The sequence below is a fragment of the Mercenaria mercenaria genome, chromosome 6, assembly GCF_021730395.1.
Source record: "Mercenaria mercenaria strain notata chromosome 6, MADL_Memer_1, whole genome shotgun sequence".
Lineage (NCBI taxonomy): Eukaryota > Metazoa > Mollusca > Bivalvia > Venerida > Veneridae > Mercenaria > Mercenaria mercenaria.
Genome location: NC_069366.1, coordinates 30583508 through 30603965, shown reverse-complemented (window position 1 = coordinate 30603965; position 20458 = coordinate 30583508). Strand labels below are relative to the sequence as shown.

The window sequence follows — 20458 nt, the reverse complement described above, 5'->3', positions numbered from 1 at the left end:
CTAGAGAGGTCAAAAGATTTTAATAATTTTAGACCTACTGACCTAGTTTTTGACCGCAGTTGACCCAGTTTCAAATCTGACTTAGATATCATCAAGATGAACATTCAGACCAACTTTCATACAGATCCCATGAAAAGTATGGCCTCTAGAGAGGTCACAAGGTTTTTTGATTATTTGACCTACTGACCTAGTTTTTTATGGCATTTGACCCAGTTTCAAACTTGACCTAGATATCATTAAGATGAACATTCTGACCAATTTTTATGGAGATCCATTCACAAGTATGGTCTCTAGAGAGGTCACAAGGTTTTTCTATTTTTAGACCTAATGACCTAGTTTTTGACCGCACATGACCCTGTTTCATACTGGACCTAGATATCATCAAGATGAACATTCAGACCAATTTTGATACAGATCCCATGAAAAATATGGCCTTTAGAGAGGTCACAAGGTTTTTCTGTTATTTGACCTACTGACCTAGTTTTTGACGGCACATGACCCACTTTCAAACTTGACCTAGATATCATCAAGATGAACATTCAGACCAATTTTCATACAGATCTCATGAAAAATATGGCCTCTAGACAGGTCACAAGGTTTTTCTATTATTTGACCTACTGACCTAGTTTTTGACCGCACATGAAGCACTTTCGAACTTGGCCTAGATATCATCAAGGTGAACATTCTGACCAATTTTCATGAAGATCTCATGAAATATATGGCCTCTAGAGAGGTCACAAGGTTTTTCTATTTTTAGACCTACTGACCTAGTTTTTGACCGCACATGACCCAGTTTCGAACTTGACCTAGATATCATCAAGATGAACATTCAGACCAACTTTCATACATATCCCATGAAAAATATGGCCTCTAGAGAGGTCACAAGGTTTTTCTATTATTTGGCCTACTGACCTAGTTTTTGATGGCTCGTGACCCAGTTTCGAACTTGACCTAGATATTATCAAGGTGAACGTTCCCACTAATTTTCATGAAGATCTTATGAAATATATGGCCTCTAGAGAGGTCACAAGGTTTTTCTATTTTTAGACCTACTGACCTAGTTTTTGATGGCACGTGACCCAGTTTCGAACTTGACCTAGATATCATCAAGATGAACATTCTGACCAAGTTTCATGAAGATCTTGTGAAATATATGGCCTCTAGAGAGGTCACAAGGTTTTTCTATTTTTAGACCTACTGACCTAGTTTTTGAAGGCACGTGACCCAGTTTCGAACTTGACCTAGATATCATCAAGATGAACATTCTGACCAACTTTCATAAAGATCCCATGAAAAATGTAACCTCTAGAGTGGTCACAAGCAAAAGTTTACGGACGGACGCACGGACGCACGCACGGACGGACGACGGACACCGCACGATCACTAAAGCTCACCTTGTCACTTTGTGACAGGTGAGCTAAAAATGTGACCTCTAGAGTGGTCACAAGCAAAAGTTTACGAACGGACGCACACACAGACGCTGCGCGATCACAAAAGCTCACCTTGTCACTTTGTGACAGGTGAGCTAAAAACAACATCCGTTATTGAAAGGAGGGAGCCAATTTACAATAATCTTATTTGATTAGGAAGTCAATTGGTGATAATTAGATTACTAAAGAACAAATTGGATAATTGATATCGTTATTTTGTGTGCTTGATATGATTATATGGACAGTCGGTCATTACGATCTCTAGCAATTTTTTCATTATTGTCGAGGCTTAGTTTGGGGAAAAACAAATAAAAACAAGAGCACCGCCTTGTGGGTGCTGACACTCATCTGATTTTTTTTGTGTAATAGAAATATTGTCCTACCCATGATTTTCTAAGTCTAAAAAGGGCCATCATTCTTGCAAAAAGCAGGATAGAGTTATGTTTCTTGATGTCCAGTGTCCACTTATGATGGTGAAAAACTGTTGCAAGTTTTAAAGCAATAGCTTTGATAGTTTATGAGAAAAGTTGACTTAAACATAATACTCAACCAAGAAAATGATTTTCTAAGTCTAAAAGGGGCAATAATTATTGCAAAAAGCAGGATGGAGTTATGTTGCTTGCTGTTCAGGGTCAGCTTATGATGGTGAACAAGTGTTGCAAGTTTCAAAGCAATAGCTTTGATAGTTTAGGATAAAAGCTGACCTAAACATAAAACTTAACCAAGAAAACTGATTTTCTAAGTCCAAAAGGGGCAATAAATCTTGCACAAAGCAAGATGGAGTTATGTTTCTTGATGTACAGGGTCTGCTTATGATGGTGAACAAGTATTCCATTTTCAAAGCAATAGCTTTGATAGTTTAGGAGAAAAGTTGACCTAAACATAAAACTTAACAAAGAAATCTGATATTTTCTAAGTACAAAAGGGGCCATTAATCTTGCAAAAAGCAAGATGGAGTTATGTTTCTTGCTATACAGGGTCAGCTTATGATGGTGAACAAGTATTCCAAGTTTCAAAGCAATAGCTTTGATAGTTTAGGAGAAAAGCTGACCTAAACATAAAACTTAACCAGGCAACGCCGACGCAGACAACCGCTCAAGTGATGACAACAAGAGGACCATGATGGTCCTGAATCGCTCACCTCTTCCCACATGACCCAGTTTTGAGTATGACCTCGTTTTTTCTATTATTTGACATAGAGACCTAGTTTCTGAGCTCATGTGACCCAGTTTTGAACTTGACCTAGATATTATCAAGATAAAAATTCTGACCAATTTTCATGAAGATCCATTGAAAAATATGATCTCTAAAGAGGTCACAAAGTTTTTCTATTATTTGACCTATTGACCTAGTTTTCGAAGGTATGTAACCCTGTTCTGAATTTTACCTAGATATCATCAAGGTGAACATTCTCACTAATTTTCATGAAGATTTCATGAAAAATATGGCCTCTTAGAGAGGTCACAAGGTTTTTCTATTTTTATACCAACTGGCCTAGTTTTTGACCGCATGTGACCCAGTTTTGAAACTGACCTAGATATTATCAAGGTGAACATTCAGGTCAATTTTCATGAAGATCCATTGAAAAATATGGCCTCTAGAGAGGTCAAAAGATTTTAATAACTTTAGACCTACTGACCTAGTTTTTGACTGCAGTTGACCCAGTTTCAAACTTGACCTAGATATCATCAAGATGAACATTCAGACCAACTTTCATATAGATCCCATGAAAAGTATGGCCTCTAGAGAGGTCACAAGGTTTTTTATTATTTGACCTACTGACCTAGTTTTTTAAGACACGTGACCCACTTTCAAACTTGACCTAGATATCATCAAGGTGAACATTCTGACCAATTTTTATGGAGATCCATTCACAAGTATGGCCTCTAGAGAGGTCACAAGGTTTTTCTATTATTAGACCTACTGACCTAGTTTTTGACCGCACATGACCCAGATTCAAACTTGACCTAGATATCATCAAGATGAACATTCAGACCAACTTTCATACAGATCCCATGAAAAATATGGCCTTTAGAGAGGTCACAAGGTTTTTCTATTATTTGACCTACTGACCTAGATTATGATGGCACATGACCTAGTTTCGAACTTGACCTAGATATCATCAAGGTGAAGATTCTGACCAATTTTCATGAAGATCTTGTAAAATATATGGCCTCTAGAGAGGTCACAAAGTTTTTCTATTTTTAGACCAACTGACCTAGTTTTTGATGGCACGTGACCCACTTTCAAACATGACCTAGATATCATCAAGGTGAACATTCTGACCAATTTTCATGAGGATCTCACGAAATATATGGCCTCTAGAGAGATCACAAGGTTTTTCTATTTTTAGACCTACTGACCTAGTTTTTGACCGCATGTGACCCAGTTTTAAACTCGACCTAGATATCATTAATATGAACATTCAGACGAACTTTCATACAGATCCCATGAAAAATATGGCCTTTTGAGAGGTCACAACGTTTTTCTATTATTTGACCTAGTGACCTTGTTTTTGATGGCACGTGACCCAGTTTCGAATTTGACCTAGATATCATCAAGGTGAACGTTCTGCCCAATTTTCATGAAGATCTTGTGAAATATATGGCCTCTAGAGAGGTCACAAGGTTTATCTATTTTTAGACCTACTGACCTAGTTTTTGACCGCACGTGACCCAGTTTCGAACTTGTCCTAGAAATCATCAAGATGAACATTCAGACCAACTTTCATACAGATCCATTGAGAAATATGGCCTTTAGAGAGGTCACAAGGTTTTTCTATTATTTGACCTACTGACCTAGATTATGATGGCACGTGACCTAGTTTCGAACTTGACCTAGATATCATCAAGGTGAAAGTTCTGACCAATTTTCATGAAGATCTTTTAAAATATATGGCCTCTAGAGAGGTCACAAGGTTTTTCTATTTTTAGACCTACTGACCTAGTTTTTGATGGCACGTGACCCACTTTCGAACTTGACCTAGATATCATCAAGGTGAACATTCTGACCAATTTTCATGAAGATCTCATGAAATATATGGCCTCTAGAGAGGTCACAAAGTTTTTCTATTATTTGACCTATTGACCTAGTTTTCGAAGGTATGTAACCCTGTTCTGAATTTTACCTAGATATCATCAAGGTGAACATTCTCACTAATTTTCATGAAGATTTCATGAAAAATATGGCCTCTAGAGAGGTCACAAGGTTTTTCTATTTTTATACCAACTGGCCTAGTTTTTGACCGCATGTGACCCAGTTTTGAAACTGACCTAGATATTATCAAGGTGAACATTCAGGTCAATTTTCATGAAGATCCATTGAAAAATATGGCCTCTAGAGAGGTCAAAAGATTTTAATAACTTTAGACCTACTGACCTAGTTTTTGACTGCAGTTGACCCAGTTTCAAACTTGACCTAGATATCATCAAGATGAACATTCAGACCAACTTTATATAGATCCATGAAAAGTATGGCCTCTAGAGAGGTCACAAGGTTTTTTATTATTTGACCTACTGACCTAGTTTTTTAAGACACGTGACCCACTTTCAAACTTGACCTAGATATCATCAAGGTGAACATTCTGACCAATTTTTATGGAGATCCATTCACAAGTATGGCCTCTAGAGAGGTCACAAGGTTTTTCTATTATTAGACCTACTGACCTAGTTTTTGACCGCACATGACCCAGATTCAAACTTGACCTAGATATCATCAAGATGAACATTCAGACCAACTTTCATACAGATCCCATGAAAAATATGGCCTTTAGAGAGGTCACAAGGTTTTTCTATTATTTGACCTACTGACCTAGATTATGATGGCACATGACCTAGTTTCGAACTTGACCTAGATATCATCAAGGTGAAGATTCTGACCAATTTTCATGAAGATCTTGTAAAATATATGGCCTCTAGAGAGGTCACAAAGTTTTTCTATTTTTAGACCAACTGACCTAGTTTTTGATGCCACGTGACCCACTTTCAAACATGACCTAGATATCATCAAGGTGAACATTCTGACCAATTTTCATGAGGATCTCACGAAATATATGGCCTCTAGAGAGATCACAAGGTTTTTCTATTTTTAGACCTACTGACCTAGTTTTTGACCGCATGTGACCCAGTTTTAAACTCGACCTAGATATCATCAATATGAACATTCAGACGAACTTTCATACAGATCCCATGAAAAATATGGCCTTTTGAGAGGTCACAACGTTTTTCTATTATTTGACCTAGTGACCTTGTTTTTGATGGCACGTGACCCAGTTTCGAATTTGACCTAGATATCATCAAGGTGAACGTTCTGCCCAATTTTCATGAAGATCTTGAGAAATATATGGCCTCTAGAGAGGTCACAAGGTTTATCTATTTTTAGACCTACTGACCTAGTTTTTGACCGCACGTGACCCAGTTTCTAACTTGTCCTAGAAATCATCAAGATGAACATTCAGACCAACTTTCATACAGATCCATTGAGAAATATGGCCTTTAGAGAGGTCACAAGGTTTTTCTATTATTTGACCTACTGACCTAGATTATGATGGCACGTGACCTAGTTTCGAACTTGGCCTAGATATCATCAAGGTGAAAGTTCTGACCAATTTTCATGAAGATCTTTTGAAATATATGGCCTCTAGAGAGGTCACAAGGTTTTTCTATTTTTAGACCTACTGACCTAGTTTTTGATGGCACGTGACCCACTTTCGAACTTGACCTAGATATCATCAAGGTGAACATTCTGACCAATTTTCATGAAGATCTCATGAAATATATGGCCTCTAGAGAGGTCACAAGGTTTTTCTATTTTTAGACCTACTGACCTAGTTTTTGACCGCACGTGACCCAGTTTGAAAATCGACCTAGATATCATCAAGATGAACATTCAGACCAACTTTCATACAGATCCCATGAAAAATATGGCCGTTAGAGAGGTCACAAGGTTTTTCTATTATTTGACCTACTGACCTATTTTTTTGATGGCACGTGACCCAGTTTCGAACTTGACTAGATATCATCAAGGTGAACGTTCTGACCAATTTCATGAAGATCTTGTGAAATATATGGCCTCTAGAGAGGTCACAAGGTTTTCTATTTTTAGATCTACTGACCTAGTTTTGACGGCACGTGACCCAGTTTCGAACTTGACCTAAATATCATCAAAGTAAACATTCTGACCAATTTTCATGAAGATCTTTGAATATATGGCCTCTAGAGAGGTCACAAGGTTTTTCTATTTTTAGACATACTGACCTAGTTTTGATGGCACGTGACCCAGTTTCGACTTGACCTAGATATCATCAAGATAAACATTCTGACCAATTTTCATAAAGATCCATGAAAAATGTGACCTCTAGAGTGGTCACAAGCAAAAGTTTACGGACGGACGGACGCACGCACGCAGGCACGGACGGACGACGGACACCGCGCGATCACAAAAGCTCACCTTGTCACTTTGTGACAGGTGAGCTAATAACTCATCATTTTTTTTTCAAAAAATCAGATGAGCTAAAAAGTTTTAAATAAGCAGAAATTGTAAGTATTAAACAGCTCTGATGATAGAAAAGAAACTAAACACAAGTATTAAATCAAGAATTTAATTCTAACTTCCGTTTTCCATATTTGTCACCAGTTTTCGCGACCGTGATTTTAGGACATTTCTGTCATTTCTAACGAGAGTTTCTAGTGCAATCTTAAATAATAAGTCAATACAAGAGGACCATGATGGTCCTGAATCGCTCACCTCTTCCCACATGACCCAGTTTTGAGTATGACGTCCTTTTTTCTATTATTTGACATAGTGACCTAGTTTTTGAGCGCATGTGACCAAGTTTTGAACTTGACCTAGATATTATCAAGATAAAAATTCTAACCAATTTTCATGAAGATCCATTGAAAAATATGGTCTCTAGAGAGGTCACAAGGTTTTTCTATTATTTGACCTATTGACCTAGTTTTCGAAGGTATGTGACCCTGTTTTGAACTTTACCTAGATATCATCAAGGTGAACATTCTCACTAATTTTCATGAAGATCTCATCAAAAATATGGCCTCTAGAGAGGTCACAACGTTTTTCTATTTTTATACCTACTTGCCTAGTTTTTGACCGCACGTGACCCAGTTTCGAAACTGACCTAGATATCATCAAGTTGAACATTCAGATCAATTTTCATGAAGATTCATTGAAAAATATGGCCTCTAGAGAGGTCACAAGATTTTTCTAATTTTAGACCTACTGACCTAGTTTTTGACCGCAGTTGACCCAGTTTCAAACTTGATCTAGATATCGTCAAGATGAACATTCAAGCTAACTTTCATACAGATCCCATGAAAAGTATGGTCTCTAGAGAGGTCACAATGTTTTTTTATTATTTGACCTACTGACCTAGTTTTTTATGGCACGTGACCCAGTTTCAAACTTGACCTAGATATCATCAAGGTGAACATTCTGACCAATTTTCATGAAGATCCATTCAAGGGTATGGCCTCTAGAGAGGTCACAAGGTTTTTCTATTTCAAGACCTAGTGACCTAGTTTTTGATCGCAGTTGACCCAGTTTCAAACTTGACCTATATATCATCAAGATAAACATTCAGACCAATTTTCATACAGATCCCATGAAAAATATGACCTCTAGAGAGGTCACAATGTTTTTTCATTATTTGACCTACTGACCTACTTTTTGAAGGCACGTGACCCACTTTTGAACCTGACCTAGATATCATCAAGATGAACATTCTGACCAATTTTTATGGAGAACCATTCAAAAGTATGGCCTTTAGAGAGGTCACAAGGTTTTTCTATTTTTAGACCTACTGACCTAGTTTTTGACCGCACATGACCCTGTTTCGAACTTGACCTAGATATCATCAAGATGAACATTCAGACCAATTTTCATACAGATCCCATGAAAAATATGGCCTTTAGAGAGGTCGAAAGGTTTTTCTATTATTTGACTTACTGACCTAGTTTTTGAAGGCACGTGACCCACTTTCGAACTTGACCTAGATATCATCAATATGAACATTCAGACCAATTTTCATACAGATCCCATGAAAAATATGGCCTTTTGAGAGGTCACAACGTTTTTCTATTATTTGACCTAGTGACCTTGTTTTTGATGGCACGTGACCCAGTTTCGAATTTGACCTAGATATCATCAAGGTGAACGTTCTGCCCAATTTTCATGAAGATCTTGTGAAATATATGGCCTCTAGAGAGGTCACAAGGTTTATCTATTTTTAGACCTACTGACCTAGTTTTTGACCGCACGTGACCCAGTTTCGAACTTGTCCTAGAAATCATCAAGATGAACATTCAGACCAACTTTCATACAGATCCATTAAGAAATATGGCCTTTAGAGAGGTCACAAGGTTTTTCTATTATTTGACCTACTGACCTAGATTATGACGGCACGTGACCTAGTTTCGAACTTGGCCTAGATATCATCAAGGTGAAAGTTCTGACCAATTTTCATGAAGATCTTTTAAAATATATGGCCTCTAGAGAGGTCACAAGGTTTTTCTATTTTTAGACCTACTGACCTAGTTTTTGATGGCACGTGACCCACTTTCGAACTTGACCTAGATATCATCAAGGTGAACATTCTGACCAATTTTCATGAAGATCTCATGAAATATATGGCCTCTAGAGAGGTCACAAGGTTTTTCTATTTTTAGACCTACTGACCTAGTTTTTGACCGCACGTGACCCAGTTTAAAAATCGACCTAGATATCATCAAGATGAACATTCAGACCAACTTTCATACAGATCCCATGAAAAATATGGCCGTTAGAGAGGTCACAAGGTTTTTCTATTATTTGACCTACTGACCTAGTTTTTGATGGCACGTGACCCAGTTTCGAACTTGACCTAGATATCATCAAGGTGAACGTTCTGACCAATTTTCATGAAGATCTTGTGAAATATATGGCCTCTAGAGAGGTCACAAGGTTTTTCTATTTTTAGATCTACTGACCTAGTTTTTGACGGCACGTGACCCAGTTTCGAACTTGACCTAAATATCATCAAAGTAAACATTCTGACCAATTTTCATGAAGATCTTTGAAATATATGGCCTCTAGAGAGGTCACAAGGTTTTTCTATTTTTAGATATACTGACCTAGTTTTTGATGGCACGTGACCCAGTTTCGAACTTGACCTAGATATCATCAAGATAAACATTCTGACCAATTTTCATAAAGATCCCATGAAAAATGTGACCTCTAGAGTGGTCACAAGCAAAAGTTTACGGACGGACGGACGCACGCACGCACGCACGGACGGACGACGGACACCGCGCGATCACAAAAGCTCACCTTGTCACTTTGTGACAGGTGAGCTAATAACTCATCATTTTTTTTTCAAAAAATCAGATGAGCTAAAAAGTTTTAAATAAGCAGAAATTGTAAGTATTAAACAGCTCTGATGATAGAAAAGAAACTAAACACAAGTATTAAATCAAGAATTTAATTCTAACTTCCGTTTTCCATATTTGTCACCAGTTTTCGCGACCGTGATTTTAGGACATTTCTGTCATTTCTAACGAGAGTTTCTAGTGCAATCTTAAATAATAAGTCAATACAAGAGGACCATGATGGTCCTGAATCGCTCACCTCTTCCCACATGACCCAGTTTTGAGTATGACGTCCTTTTTCTATATTTGACATAGTGACCTAGTTTTTGAGCGCATGTGACCAAGTTTTGAACTTGACCTAGATATTATCAAGATAAAAATTCTAACCAATTTTCATGAGATCCATTGAAAAATATGGTCTCTAGAGAGGTCACAAGGTTTTTCTATTATTTGACCTATTGACTAGTTTTCGAAGGTATGTGACCCTGTTTTGAACTTTACCTAGATATCATCAAGGTGAACATTCTCACTAATTTTCATGAAGATCTCATCAAAAATATGGCTCTAGAGAGGTCACAACGTTTTTCTATTTTTATACCTACTTGCCTAGTTTTTGACCGCACGTGACCCAATTTCGAAACTGACCTAGATATCATCAAGTTGAACATTCAGATCAATTTTCATGAAGATTCATTGAAAAATATGGCCTCTAGAGAGGTCACAAGATTTTTCTAATTTTAGACCTACTGACCTAGTTTTTGACCGCAGTTGACCCAGTTTCAACTTGATCTAGATATCGTCAAGATGAACATTCAAGCTAACTTTCATACAGATCCATGAAAAGTATGGGCTCTAGAGAGGTCACAATGTTTTTTTATTTGACCTACTGACCTAGTTTTTATGGCACGTGACCCAGTTTCAAACTTGACCTAGATATCATCAAGGTGAACATTCTGACCAATTTCATGAAGATCCATTCAAGGGTATGGCCTCTAGAGAGGGTCACAAGGTTTTTCTATTTCAAGACCTAGTGACCTAGTTTTTGATCGCAGTTGACCCAGTTTCAAACTTGACCTATATATCATCAAGATAAACATTCAGACCAATTTTCATACAGATCCCATGAAAAATATGACCTCTAGAGAGGTCACAATGTTTTTTCATTATTTGACCTACTGACCTACTTTTTGAAGGCACGTGACCCACTTTTGAACCTGACCTAGATATCATCAAGATGAACATTCTGACCAATTTTTATGGAGAACCATTCAAAAGTATGGCCTTTAGAGAGGTCACAAGGTTTTTCTATTTTTAGACCTACTGACCTAGTTTTTGACCGCACATGACCCTGTTTCGAACTTGACCTAGATATCATCAAGATGAAAATTCAGACCAATTTTCATACAGATCCCATGAAAAATATGGCCTTTAGAGAGGTCAAAAGGTTTTTCTATTATTTGACTTACTGACCTAGTTTTTGAAGGCACGTGACCCACTTTCGAACTTGACCTAGATATCATCAATATGAACATTCAGACCAACTTTCATACAGATCCCATGAAAAATATGGCCTCTAGAGAGGTCAAAAGGTTTTTCTATTATTTGACCTACTGACCTAGTTTTTGACCACACATGACCCTGTTTCGAACTTGACCTAGATATCATCAAGATGAAAATTCAGACCAATTTTCATACAGATCCCATGAAAAATATGGCCTTTAGAGAGGTCAAAAGGTTTTTCTATTATTTGACCTACTGACCTAGTTTTTGAGGGCACGTGACCCACTTTCTAACCTGACCTAGATATCATCAAGGTGAACATTCTGACCAATTTTCATGAAGATCTCATGATATATATGGCCTCTAGAGAGGTCACAAGGTTTTTCTATTTTTAGACCTACTGACCTAGTTTTTGACCGCACCTGACCTAGTTTCGAAAACGACCTAGATATCATCAAGATGAACATTCAGACCAACTTTCAACCAGATCCCATAAAAAAAAATGGCCTTTAGAGAGGTCACAAGGTTTTTCTATTATTTGACCTACTGATCTAGTTTTTGACAGCACGTGACCCAGTTTCGAACTTGACCTAGATATCATCAAGGTGAACGTTCTGACCAATTTTCATGAAGATCTCATGAAATATACGGCCTCTAGAGAGGTCACAAGGTTTATCTATTTTTAGACCTACTGACCTAGTTTTTGAAAGCACGTGACCCAGTTCCAAACTTGACCTAGATATCATCAAGGTGAACATTCTGACCAATTTTCATGAAGATCTCCTGAAATATATGGCCTCTAGAGAGGTCACAAGGTTTTCCTATTTTTAGACCTACTGACCTAGTTTTTGAAGGCACGTGACCCAGTTTCGAACTTGACCTAGATATCATCAAGCTGAACATTCTGACCAACTTTCATAAAGATCCCATGAAAAATGTGACCTCTAGAGTGGTCACAAGCAAAAGTTTACGGACGCACACACGGACGGACGACGGACACCGCGCGATCACAAAAGCTCACCTTGTCACTTTGTGACACGTGAGCTAAAAAAGTCTGCATTCAAGAAAAATATGACAACTGTTGCAAAAGCAGCTCTTATTTTGAAGCATTTTTCGAGAAAACATGCAAAGGCATCAAACCCCACCCACTTTTAAACAATGTGCAAAATAAGACAACTTAAAATGCGAACAGCTTAAAAAATTTCTTCTGTATTGACATCTTTGTTTTAAATGTGATTTTCAAAACTCTTTTTATTAAATGGCAGATGTTTATCAAAAATAATTTTAGAAGTTAAACAAAATAGCTTTTTAAAAAGTAGAAAGATTCAATAAATGCATTAATTTCTCATGTGGTACGAGTACTTTGGTAGTCCTACAAGAACGTCAATGCTATGTGCTTTGCAGTTGTTGGCCGTATAATTTTATCGTTTCGGAAAAAGCAGTGGCTCAGAGAAAAAAATACATGTACCCTGTGTGATCCCTGTGTTGTGCTCCCTCTAATCAACTACAAAAGAAAGGCCCTTAGACATTAACAAGAGAAGCTTCTGAATTAGAATACACATTAAAATATACAACCATTCTTACCTGACATGCTCCGATACCGAGTTCCCTGTGTGCTGCTCTGGTTCTCCATTTCCACCCTCAACCTGTTGACACCCTCCTCCACTGTCCCTACTCCTCTTCTCTTCATCTTTTGTTACCTCCCCTTCCTTATTTGGATTATTATTTTCAGAGTCCTGTTTTTCAAGCTGCCTATTTTCATCTCTGCCCCCAGTGGGTAAAGTTCTAGTACCACTCTTATCACTTTCTGAGTCTAAATCATTCGTTCCCCCCATGACATGTTCTCTCTGGAGTTTCTGAGGTATATCTGTCGTCGAGTCAAGTTTAGGATGTTTTGCAGCAGGCTCCTCATCCCCAGGGTAGCTCCTTGGAGGAGGGGGTGGCGGATTCTGTCCTCGTCTGTTTGCTGACAGGGACTCTACCCTTTGAGGGGGTGGGGGTGGTGCTTCATCTCTCTATCAAAATAAAGCTAAATTTTAACCCTTACCCTGCCAAGTTTTTAAAATGGAATGGCCCATCATTCAATTTGGACAGTACCATTTATTATTCGAAGGGGTGTTCAATGAAAATTTACTGATTGAATAGTGACCAGTGCAGACCATGATCACCGCAGGACCAGCGCAGACCATGTGCAGGCTGATGTTGGTCTGCACTGGTCGCAAAGGCAAAATCACTTGCCGCCAGCATATTTAAGGTTATTATACTTAGTAGCAATTCAACGTTGTTTCTCTACTAATACAGATGGAATTTGAAACTTTGAGTATATAAAGGTTAGGTTTAACGTCGCACCGACACATGATAGGTCATATGGTGACTTTCCAGCTTATGTGGTGGAGGAAGACCCCAGGTGCCCCTCCGTGCATTATTTCATCACGAGCGGGCACCCGGGTAGAACCACCGACCTTCCGTAAGCCAGCTGGATGGCTTCCTCACATGAAGAATTCAACGCCCCGAGTGAGGCTCGAACCCACATCGATGAGGGGCAAGTGATTTAGAAACGTTTGTGATAAAAATTAGGTGACAATAACACCTACTGTGGCTGTGTTAAATGATGAACTAAGGCAACCCATTTTTTGCCCCTTTCATTTCAAGCTAAAACTGGTTTTATCAATGGAAAAATGGAAAGCTGAACTTTATACTGACGTATACTCTTGCACACAGTAACAAGTTATATACATGTACACCAGTGTTCGTGTTTTCTGATAATTTCAATGAGTCACTGGGACTCGGTACTCCCAAAATGTTAAGTCCCAGCCAAATATGATTGAGTCCCAGGTTTTGTGGCTACAAATTATTGACAACTGTCCATGTTTTACAATAAATAACACCTTATTTAACTCCATAAATGTGTTCCAGTTCTGATAAACACAACACAGGTATGAAGAAATTACAAATTTCATCAAATATGATGGGTTTGACTAGTTAATAGTTACTTTGAAAAATAAAACAATACTTTGCAATACATGAGTCGGCTGTTTTCAATAATATCAGCAGTAACCGGACTGTTTACATATAATTTACATCAAAAAGTAGCGATTTTGATCTATATGCTTTAGCTGCATTAACATGTGGCAAAAAGTACAGCATGCCATAGGATGTTACAAAGAAAATGTCCAACATAGTTTGTATTTTTACCACATATAAGTAGTCGTCAAGTACGTTGTTGACTTCCCTATTACCAGCATCTCTATCACCAGCTAGGGCAAGCACTTTCCGTGCTCCAGCAATGATAGCTGCGTAAGAGAATTTGAGCTGCTCTGCCGTCTGTATCAGACCCATTCTGTATGATCTCATTGAGATCAGTAGAGACTTGATGTCAATTCCTTCCAATGTTCCACTCTTCTCAACCTAATAAAGGGAAAATATCTGCATTTCAGATGCTATAAGGGTTTCATTAAGGGCCAGAGGGCAGGGATTTCCCCCAGATAGTGGCCCGAGGCCTATGCTACTTTTCCTGCAGCAAATTAAGTTCTAAATGGGAAGCCTCTCAGATTCCCCGCTTCTTTGCTACTTCAACTTTCTACTTTAATCAAAAACATAGTACTGTTAATTCATTGTCTTTCCTAACAAATTTTCAGGAATTTTGCAGTTTCATCATCTGCTCATGTTCTTACAAAATACTATTTTTTTCCAAAACCATGAAATTTTCAAGCTCATAAAATTAGAGAATTTTGCAGTAAAGACTGATCTACAGGTTCTTTGATTCTCCTTCAGTGTACCAATTCTATAATGATGGCAAGTACCTTGCAAAGTAATACTGACCATGATTAAAAAATTTCTTCTCCTGCTTTCCACAGCGATTCTCATACCAAATAAACACCAATACATAATTTTCTAGCTACTAATATTTTTTTCAACCATTATAAGTTTTATATAAGCCTTTTTTAAAATTAAAACAGTGTTAGTGAAACATGATTTGAGCCATGCCATGAGAAAACCAACATAGTGCCTTTGCGACCAGCATAGATCCAGACCAGCCTGCGCATCTGCGCAGTCTGGTCAGGATCCATACTGTTCGCTAACGATTTCTCTAATTGCAACAGGCTTTGAAAGCGAACAGCATGGATCCTGACCAGACTTTGCGACCAGCATGGATCCAGACCAGCCTGCGCATCTGCGCAGTCTGGTCTTGATCCATGCTGGTCGCAAATGCACTATGTTGGTTTTCTCATGGTGTGGCTCATTTGAATAAGCTGCATTATTACATACCAGCACCAAAGCAGAATCCACTAGACAAAATGTTCCACTGCGGCCAATCCCTGCACTACAGTGTATAACTGCTGGCCCCACATTTTGCTCCAGTACCCCCTTCTGTCTAACAGCCTCGAGAAACATGAGAAAGGAAACTGGAGAAGAGGGTACCCCGAAATCTGGCCATGTGATGTAATGAAAGTGATAGACTTCTCTAACTTCACTCGTCTGAAAAAGAATTCAAACTTTAATTTCTAAAACAGAATTCCTTCATCAGAAACAAATGGCATCATGTACTGCCTGTTCCTGATTCTTCTGCACCCTGTTTGCCCTTTTAGCCAACCTGCATTTTTTCTCTCTGTATTGTATATCCTTGGGTTAAAATAAACAGTTTTACTGTCCTTTTCTCCTTCTGACTTGCCACATGTTTAACAAGAGCACCGCCTTGCGGGTGTTGACGCTCATCTGATTTTTTTTGTATAATAGAAATTTGTCCTACCCATGATTTTCTAAGTCTAAAAAGGGCCATCACTCTTGCAAAAAGCAGGATAGAGTTATGTTTCTTGATGTACAGTGTCCACTTATGATGGTGTGAAAAACTGTTGCAAATTTTAAGCAATGCTTTGATAGTTTATGAGAAAAGTTGACTTAAACTAATATTAACCAAGAAAATGATTTTTCTTAGTCCAAAAGGGGCAATAATTATTGCAAAAAGCAGGATGGAGTTATGTTGCTTGCTGTACAGGGTCAGCTTATGATGGTGAACAGGAGCTGCAAGTTTTAAGCAATAGCTTTGATAGTTTAAGAGAAAAATTGACCTAAACATAAAACTTAACCAAGATATCTGATATTTTCTAAGTCAAAAGGGGCCATAAATCTTGCAAAAAGCAGGGTGGAGTTATGTTTCTTGCTGTACGGGTCTGCTTTATGATGGTGAACAAGTGTTGCAAGTTTTAAGGAATAGCTTTGATAGTTTAGGATTAAAAGCTGACCTAAACATAAAACTTAACCAAGGAAAACTGATTTTCTAAGTCCAAAAAAGGGGCAATTTAATTATTGCAAAAAGCAAGATGGAGTTTTTGTTTCTTGATGTTCGGGTTCGCTTATGTGGTGAACAAGTATTCCAAGTTTCCAAAACAACAGCTTGATAGTTTAGGAGAAAAGTTGACCTAAACATAAAACTTAACCAAGAAATCTGATATTTTCTAAGTACAAAAGGGGCCATAAATCTTGCAAAAAGCAGATGGGGTTATGTTTTTGCTATACAGGGTCAGCTTTGATGGTGAACAAGTATTCCAAGTTTCAAAGCAATAGCTTTGATAGTTTAGGAGAAAAGCTGACCTAAACATAAACTTAACCAGGCAACGCCGACGCAGGGCAACCGCTCATGTGTGCAATAACTCATCAATTTTTTTTCAAAAAATCAGATGAGCTAATAAAAACCATGTTCAGGCCCCTGTGACCTTGATCTTTGATGGAGTGACCCCAAAAACAATATGTCTCTCCCAGTGCGTGGGGGGGGGGGGGTGAGACTTCATTTTCTGGTTAGCTGTAGGTTCTTTAAGTTTCTTAGTTACATCATTTTCCATACAGTTATTGCAAATCTGATAAAAAGTTGTGAAAAAAAAAATTGTTTTAAAAAATCCTTAAGTACAGTCTAACCTGTACTAACGGTCACCTCCGATTAGCAGTCACCTCCGTTTAGCGGTCATTTTAAGACGCCCCCGATGGATTTTCCTCTATTTTTCACTTTATTCTGCGGCCACCTCCTGTCCGCGGCCACTAAAATTGCCTCCCGACTGCCGTATTTGACCCCTTTCAGCGGCCATGTTTCTTCCAAAACAAATTATTTTTAGGCGATGATCGCCGACGATACCCGATTTTTGAGAATCAAGTGATTGCTAAGTCTCGCGTGACTTCACCACACGGACGCCAAAATTACATGAGCTTATCAATTAAAACTGATAACCAAAGATGTGATCCCTTTTTTGTTCCGATCAAATGGCCAGTAATTATCGGCAATTAGCGTGTCACCAATTTTGTTGTTCACAGTTTGATCTCGGTTAAAGATAACACTCGATATCTAATTAGAAGCATAATATTTGTGATTCTTTATATTTCTTTCATCAAAAGACTATTAAATTTATACGAAAATTATTGTGTTTGAAAGAAATATAAACCTCTCGATCTTTTATGGAACATAACAGCGATATTAGATTTTAGCGTAGACAGTAAGCGCGGAGAGTAGCTTCCCTTACCAAAATGGCGAAAATTGTAAACCAAACTTGTTTTGAAGTTGGAAAATTGTCTGTAACAATTTTTGTTATTAAAAAAATCACACTGGATTTTTAGATTGCTTAGAAGACAATTCGTATTACAAAGGCAAATGCACGTCAAGGTATCTTGGTAAAATAATAATAGAAACTGAAAAAGAAATGGGCCTAAAGGCTAAACTGGTGGAAGTCTGAAAAACACATATACTGGCTGCACCCCCGATCAGCGGTCACCTGGCTTCAGCGGCCAAATTGTCTGCATCCCCTGGCTGGCTGCTTAAGACAGGTTAGACTGTACTGGAAGTTGTAACAAGCTGATTGCTTTATTTTGTTTTATCTTGTATAGCAGAAAGATAAAAGGGGTACTGGTATATATTAGACTCAGACACTATGTACCCTCTTCAAGGAAATTGTGGAAAACAAGAATTCAAAATACATTCTTCAAAACTTATGTTCGATAACAGCCAGTTTGCTACAAGTAACTTTTACATAGCGAAGCAACTTAGTAAACTATGTCTTTTCGTAACCGTGGAGACTAAATGATTATGTGGGAATGACAAGTTATCAAACAATAGTATTTCCACAAGAACATTGACAACTGAATGTTAAGTGTTAAAGACATAGAGGGTATTTGTTTAAGCGTAAGATCGAAATATATTTCACCGAGTGAACACCATAATGCAATATTTTCACGAGTGGCGCAGTGAAAATGTAAATTAACTTGTTCACGAGTGAAAACTATTTCGATCTTAAACTGTAACAGACAAATTTTCTATTTATTTAATGTATTTTCAATGGTTTTAACAAAATTATATCCAGCTTGTCCGCACAAGTTCACGTGCATCACATCGTGATGTCACAGCATGACGTCAGGATATCCTTGCAGAAAAACTGTGAATAGTGTTATCATGTTTCCTGATTTCTTTTACATTTTATTATGATAGAATGTATATATTCATGATCCTGTTAGTATTTTTATACATCTATATCTTTATTGGAGTATATTTTTCGATGCTGGATAGTGAAACTGGGCACATCAGAGGAACTTGAGCTGTCACTGGAGTGTTTAATGACTCCAATGGTGGATGAAGATATTGCACAATAGCTATAGTCTGTGTCAAAAATATTAAGTAATAAGAGAGGTAAAGATAAAGTGTATCAAAACCCTATATAAGTATAATTCTAAGCAAAAGGGGGGCATAATTCATAAAATATTGGTGCAAGAGTTATGCACCTTGTGTCATATGATGTGGGTGATGATATGGATAATGGAACAACTACTTCAAGTCTGAATCAAATTCATTTTAACTGAGATATAGTGAAAATGCATCAAAATTAACCTTAAATTCTAAGTAAAAGGGGGCATTATTCATGAAAAATTGGTGCCAGAGTTAGGCACCTTGTGTCATATGATGTGGGTGATAAGGTGGAACAGTCATTTTAAGTTTGAATAAAATCCACTTAGTAATAACTGAGATAGAGTGAAAGTGTGTCAAAACTTTAACCTGAAATTCTAAGTAAAAAGAGAGAATAATTCATGAAATACTGGTGCAAGTGTTATGGCCCTTGTGTCATATGATGTGAGTGATGATGTTGAACAACTATTTTAAGTTTGAATCAAATCCATTTAGTAATAACTGAGATGTAATGGAAGTGCATCAAAACTTTAACCTGATATTTTATGTAAAAGGGGGGATAATTCATTAAATATTGGCACCAGAGTTATGGGCCTTGTGTCATATGATGTGGAAGATGATGTGGAACAAATACTTCCAGTTTGAATCAAATCCATTTAGGAATAACGGAGATAGAGTGAAAGTGCATCAAAACTTGGAATTCTAAGTAAAAAGGGGGATAATTCATGAAATATTTGTGTGAGAGTTATGGCCCTTGTGCCATATGATGTGGGTGATGATGAGGAATAACTATTTTACGTTTAAAGCAAATCCATAGTAGTTACAAGTAATTACAGAAAAAAGAGAAAGTGTAAAAAAAACTTTAACCAAGGTGGGGACGCGGAAGGACGCTGACGCCAGGGTGAGTAGGATAGCTCTCCTTATACTTCGTATAATCGAGCTAAAAATGATACTTTCACTGTTTTAAACAGCGAAAATTCACTGTTTTAAACTGAAAATATCAATTTTATTTCACAGATATATTTCAGTATTTCACTGCAGAGCACAAAATAAATAGTGTTGCTTTTGAGAAAAGCACATGTCTCCCACAACTGCCTAATCATCTAAATAGTAAGTCACTCTTTATATACTGTTTACTCACTACAAATATACCTTTGAAGAGTAAAAAGGCCGATTTTGGGTAATTCAAGGGCCATAACTCCGAAGTGCCTTGGTTAACTGGCCAAATACAAGTCCCTCTGTGCAATAGATAATTTGATAAACTTTCACACTTCATGCAAAAGCACCTGAAGTAGACAGAGCTTAAATTACTTTGGCATAAACAACATGCATACAAGCCATCTGTATTCAAATCAGTTTGGCAGCCTGCCCGCTTAGCTCAATAGGGAGAGTGAATCGCAGGGCCGTGAGTTGGATCCCCGAGCAGGGTGTGTTCTTCATGACGATTTGATAAAAGACATCGTGTCCTCCACCTCTGATTCATGTGATTCATTACAGAGAACAGGTTT

At 37.7% G+C, this 20458-nt stretch overlaps 1 protein-coding gene across 1 annotated transcript in view; it reads right to left on the bottom strand.

Moving 5' to 3' along the window:
- LOC123549274 (tyrosine-protein phosphatase non-receptor type 1-like) overlaps nucleotides 1-20458 on the bottom strand; it is a 33558-nt gene that overhangs the window by 4604 nt on the left and 8496 nt on the right. Inside the window, exons 6-8 of the mRNA XM_053545530.1 lie at nucleotides 15560-15769; nucleotides 14486-14698; nucleotides 12875-13305 (exon numbers count right to left, since the gene is read on the bottom strand). Coding sequence (XP_053401505.1) covers nucleotides 12875-13305; nucleotides 14486-14698; nucleotides 15560-15769 — 854 coding nt within the window. The remainder of the gene's footprint in view (nucleotides 1-12874; nucleotides 13306-14485; nucleotides 14699-15559; nucleotides 15770-20458) is intronic.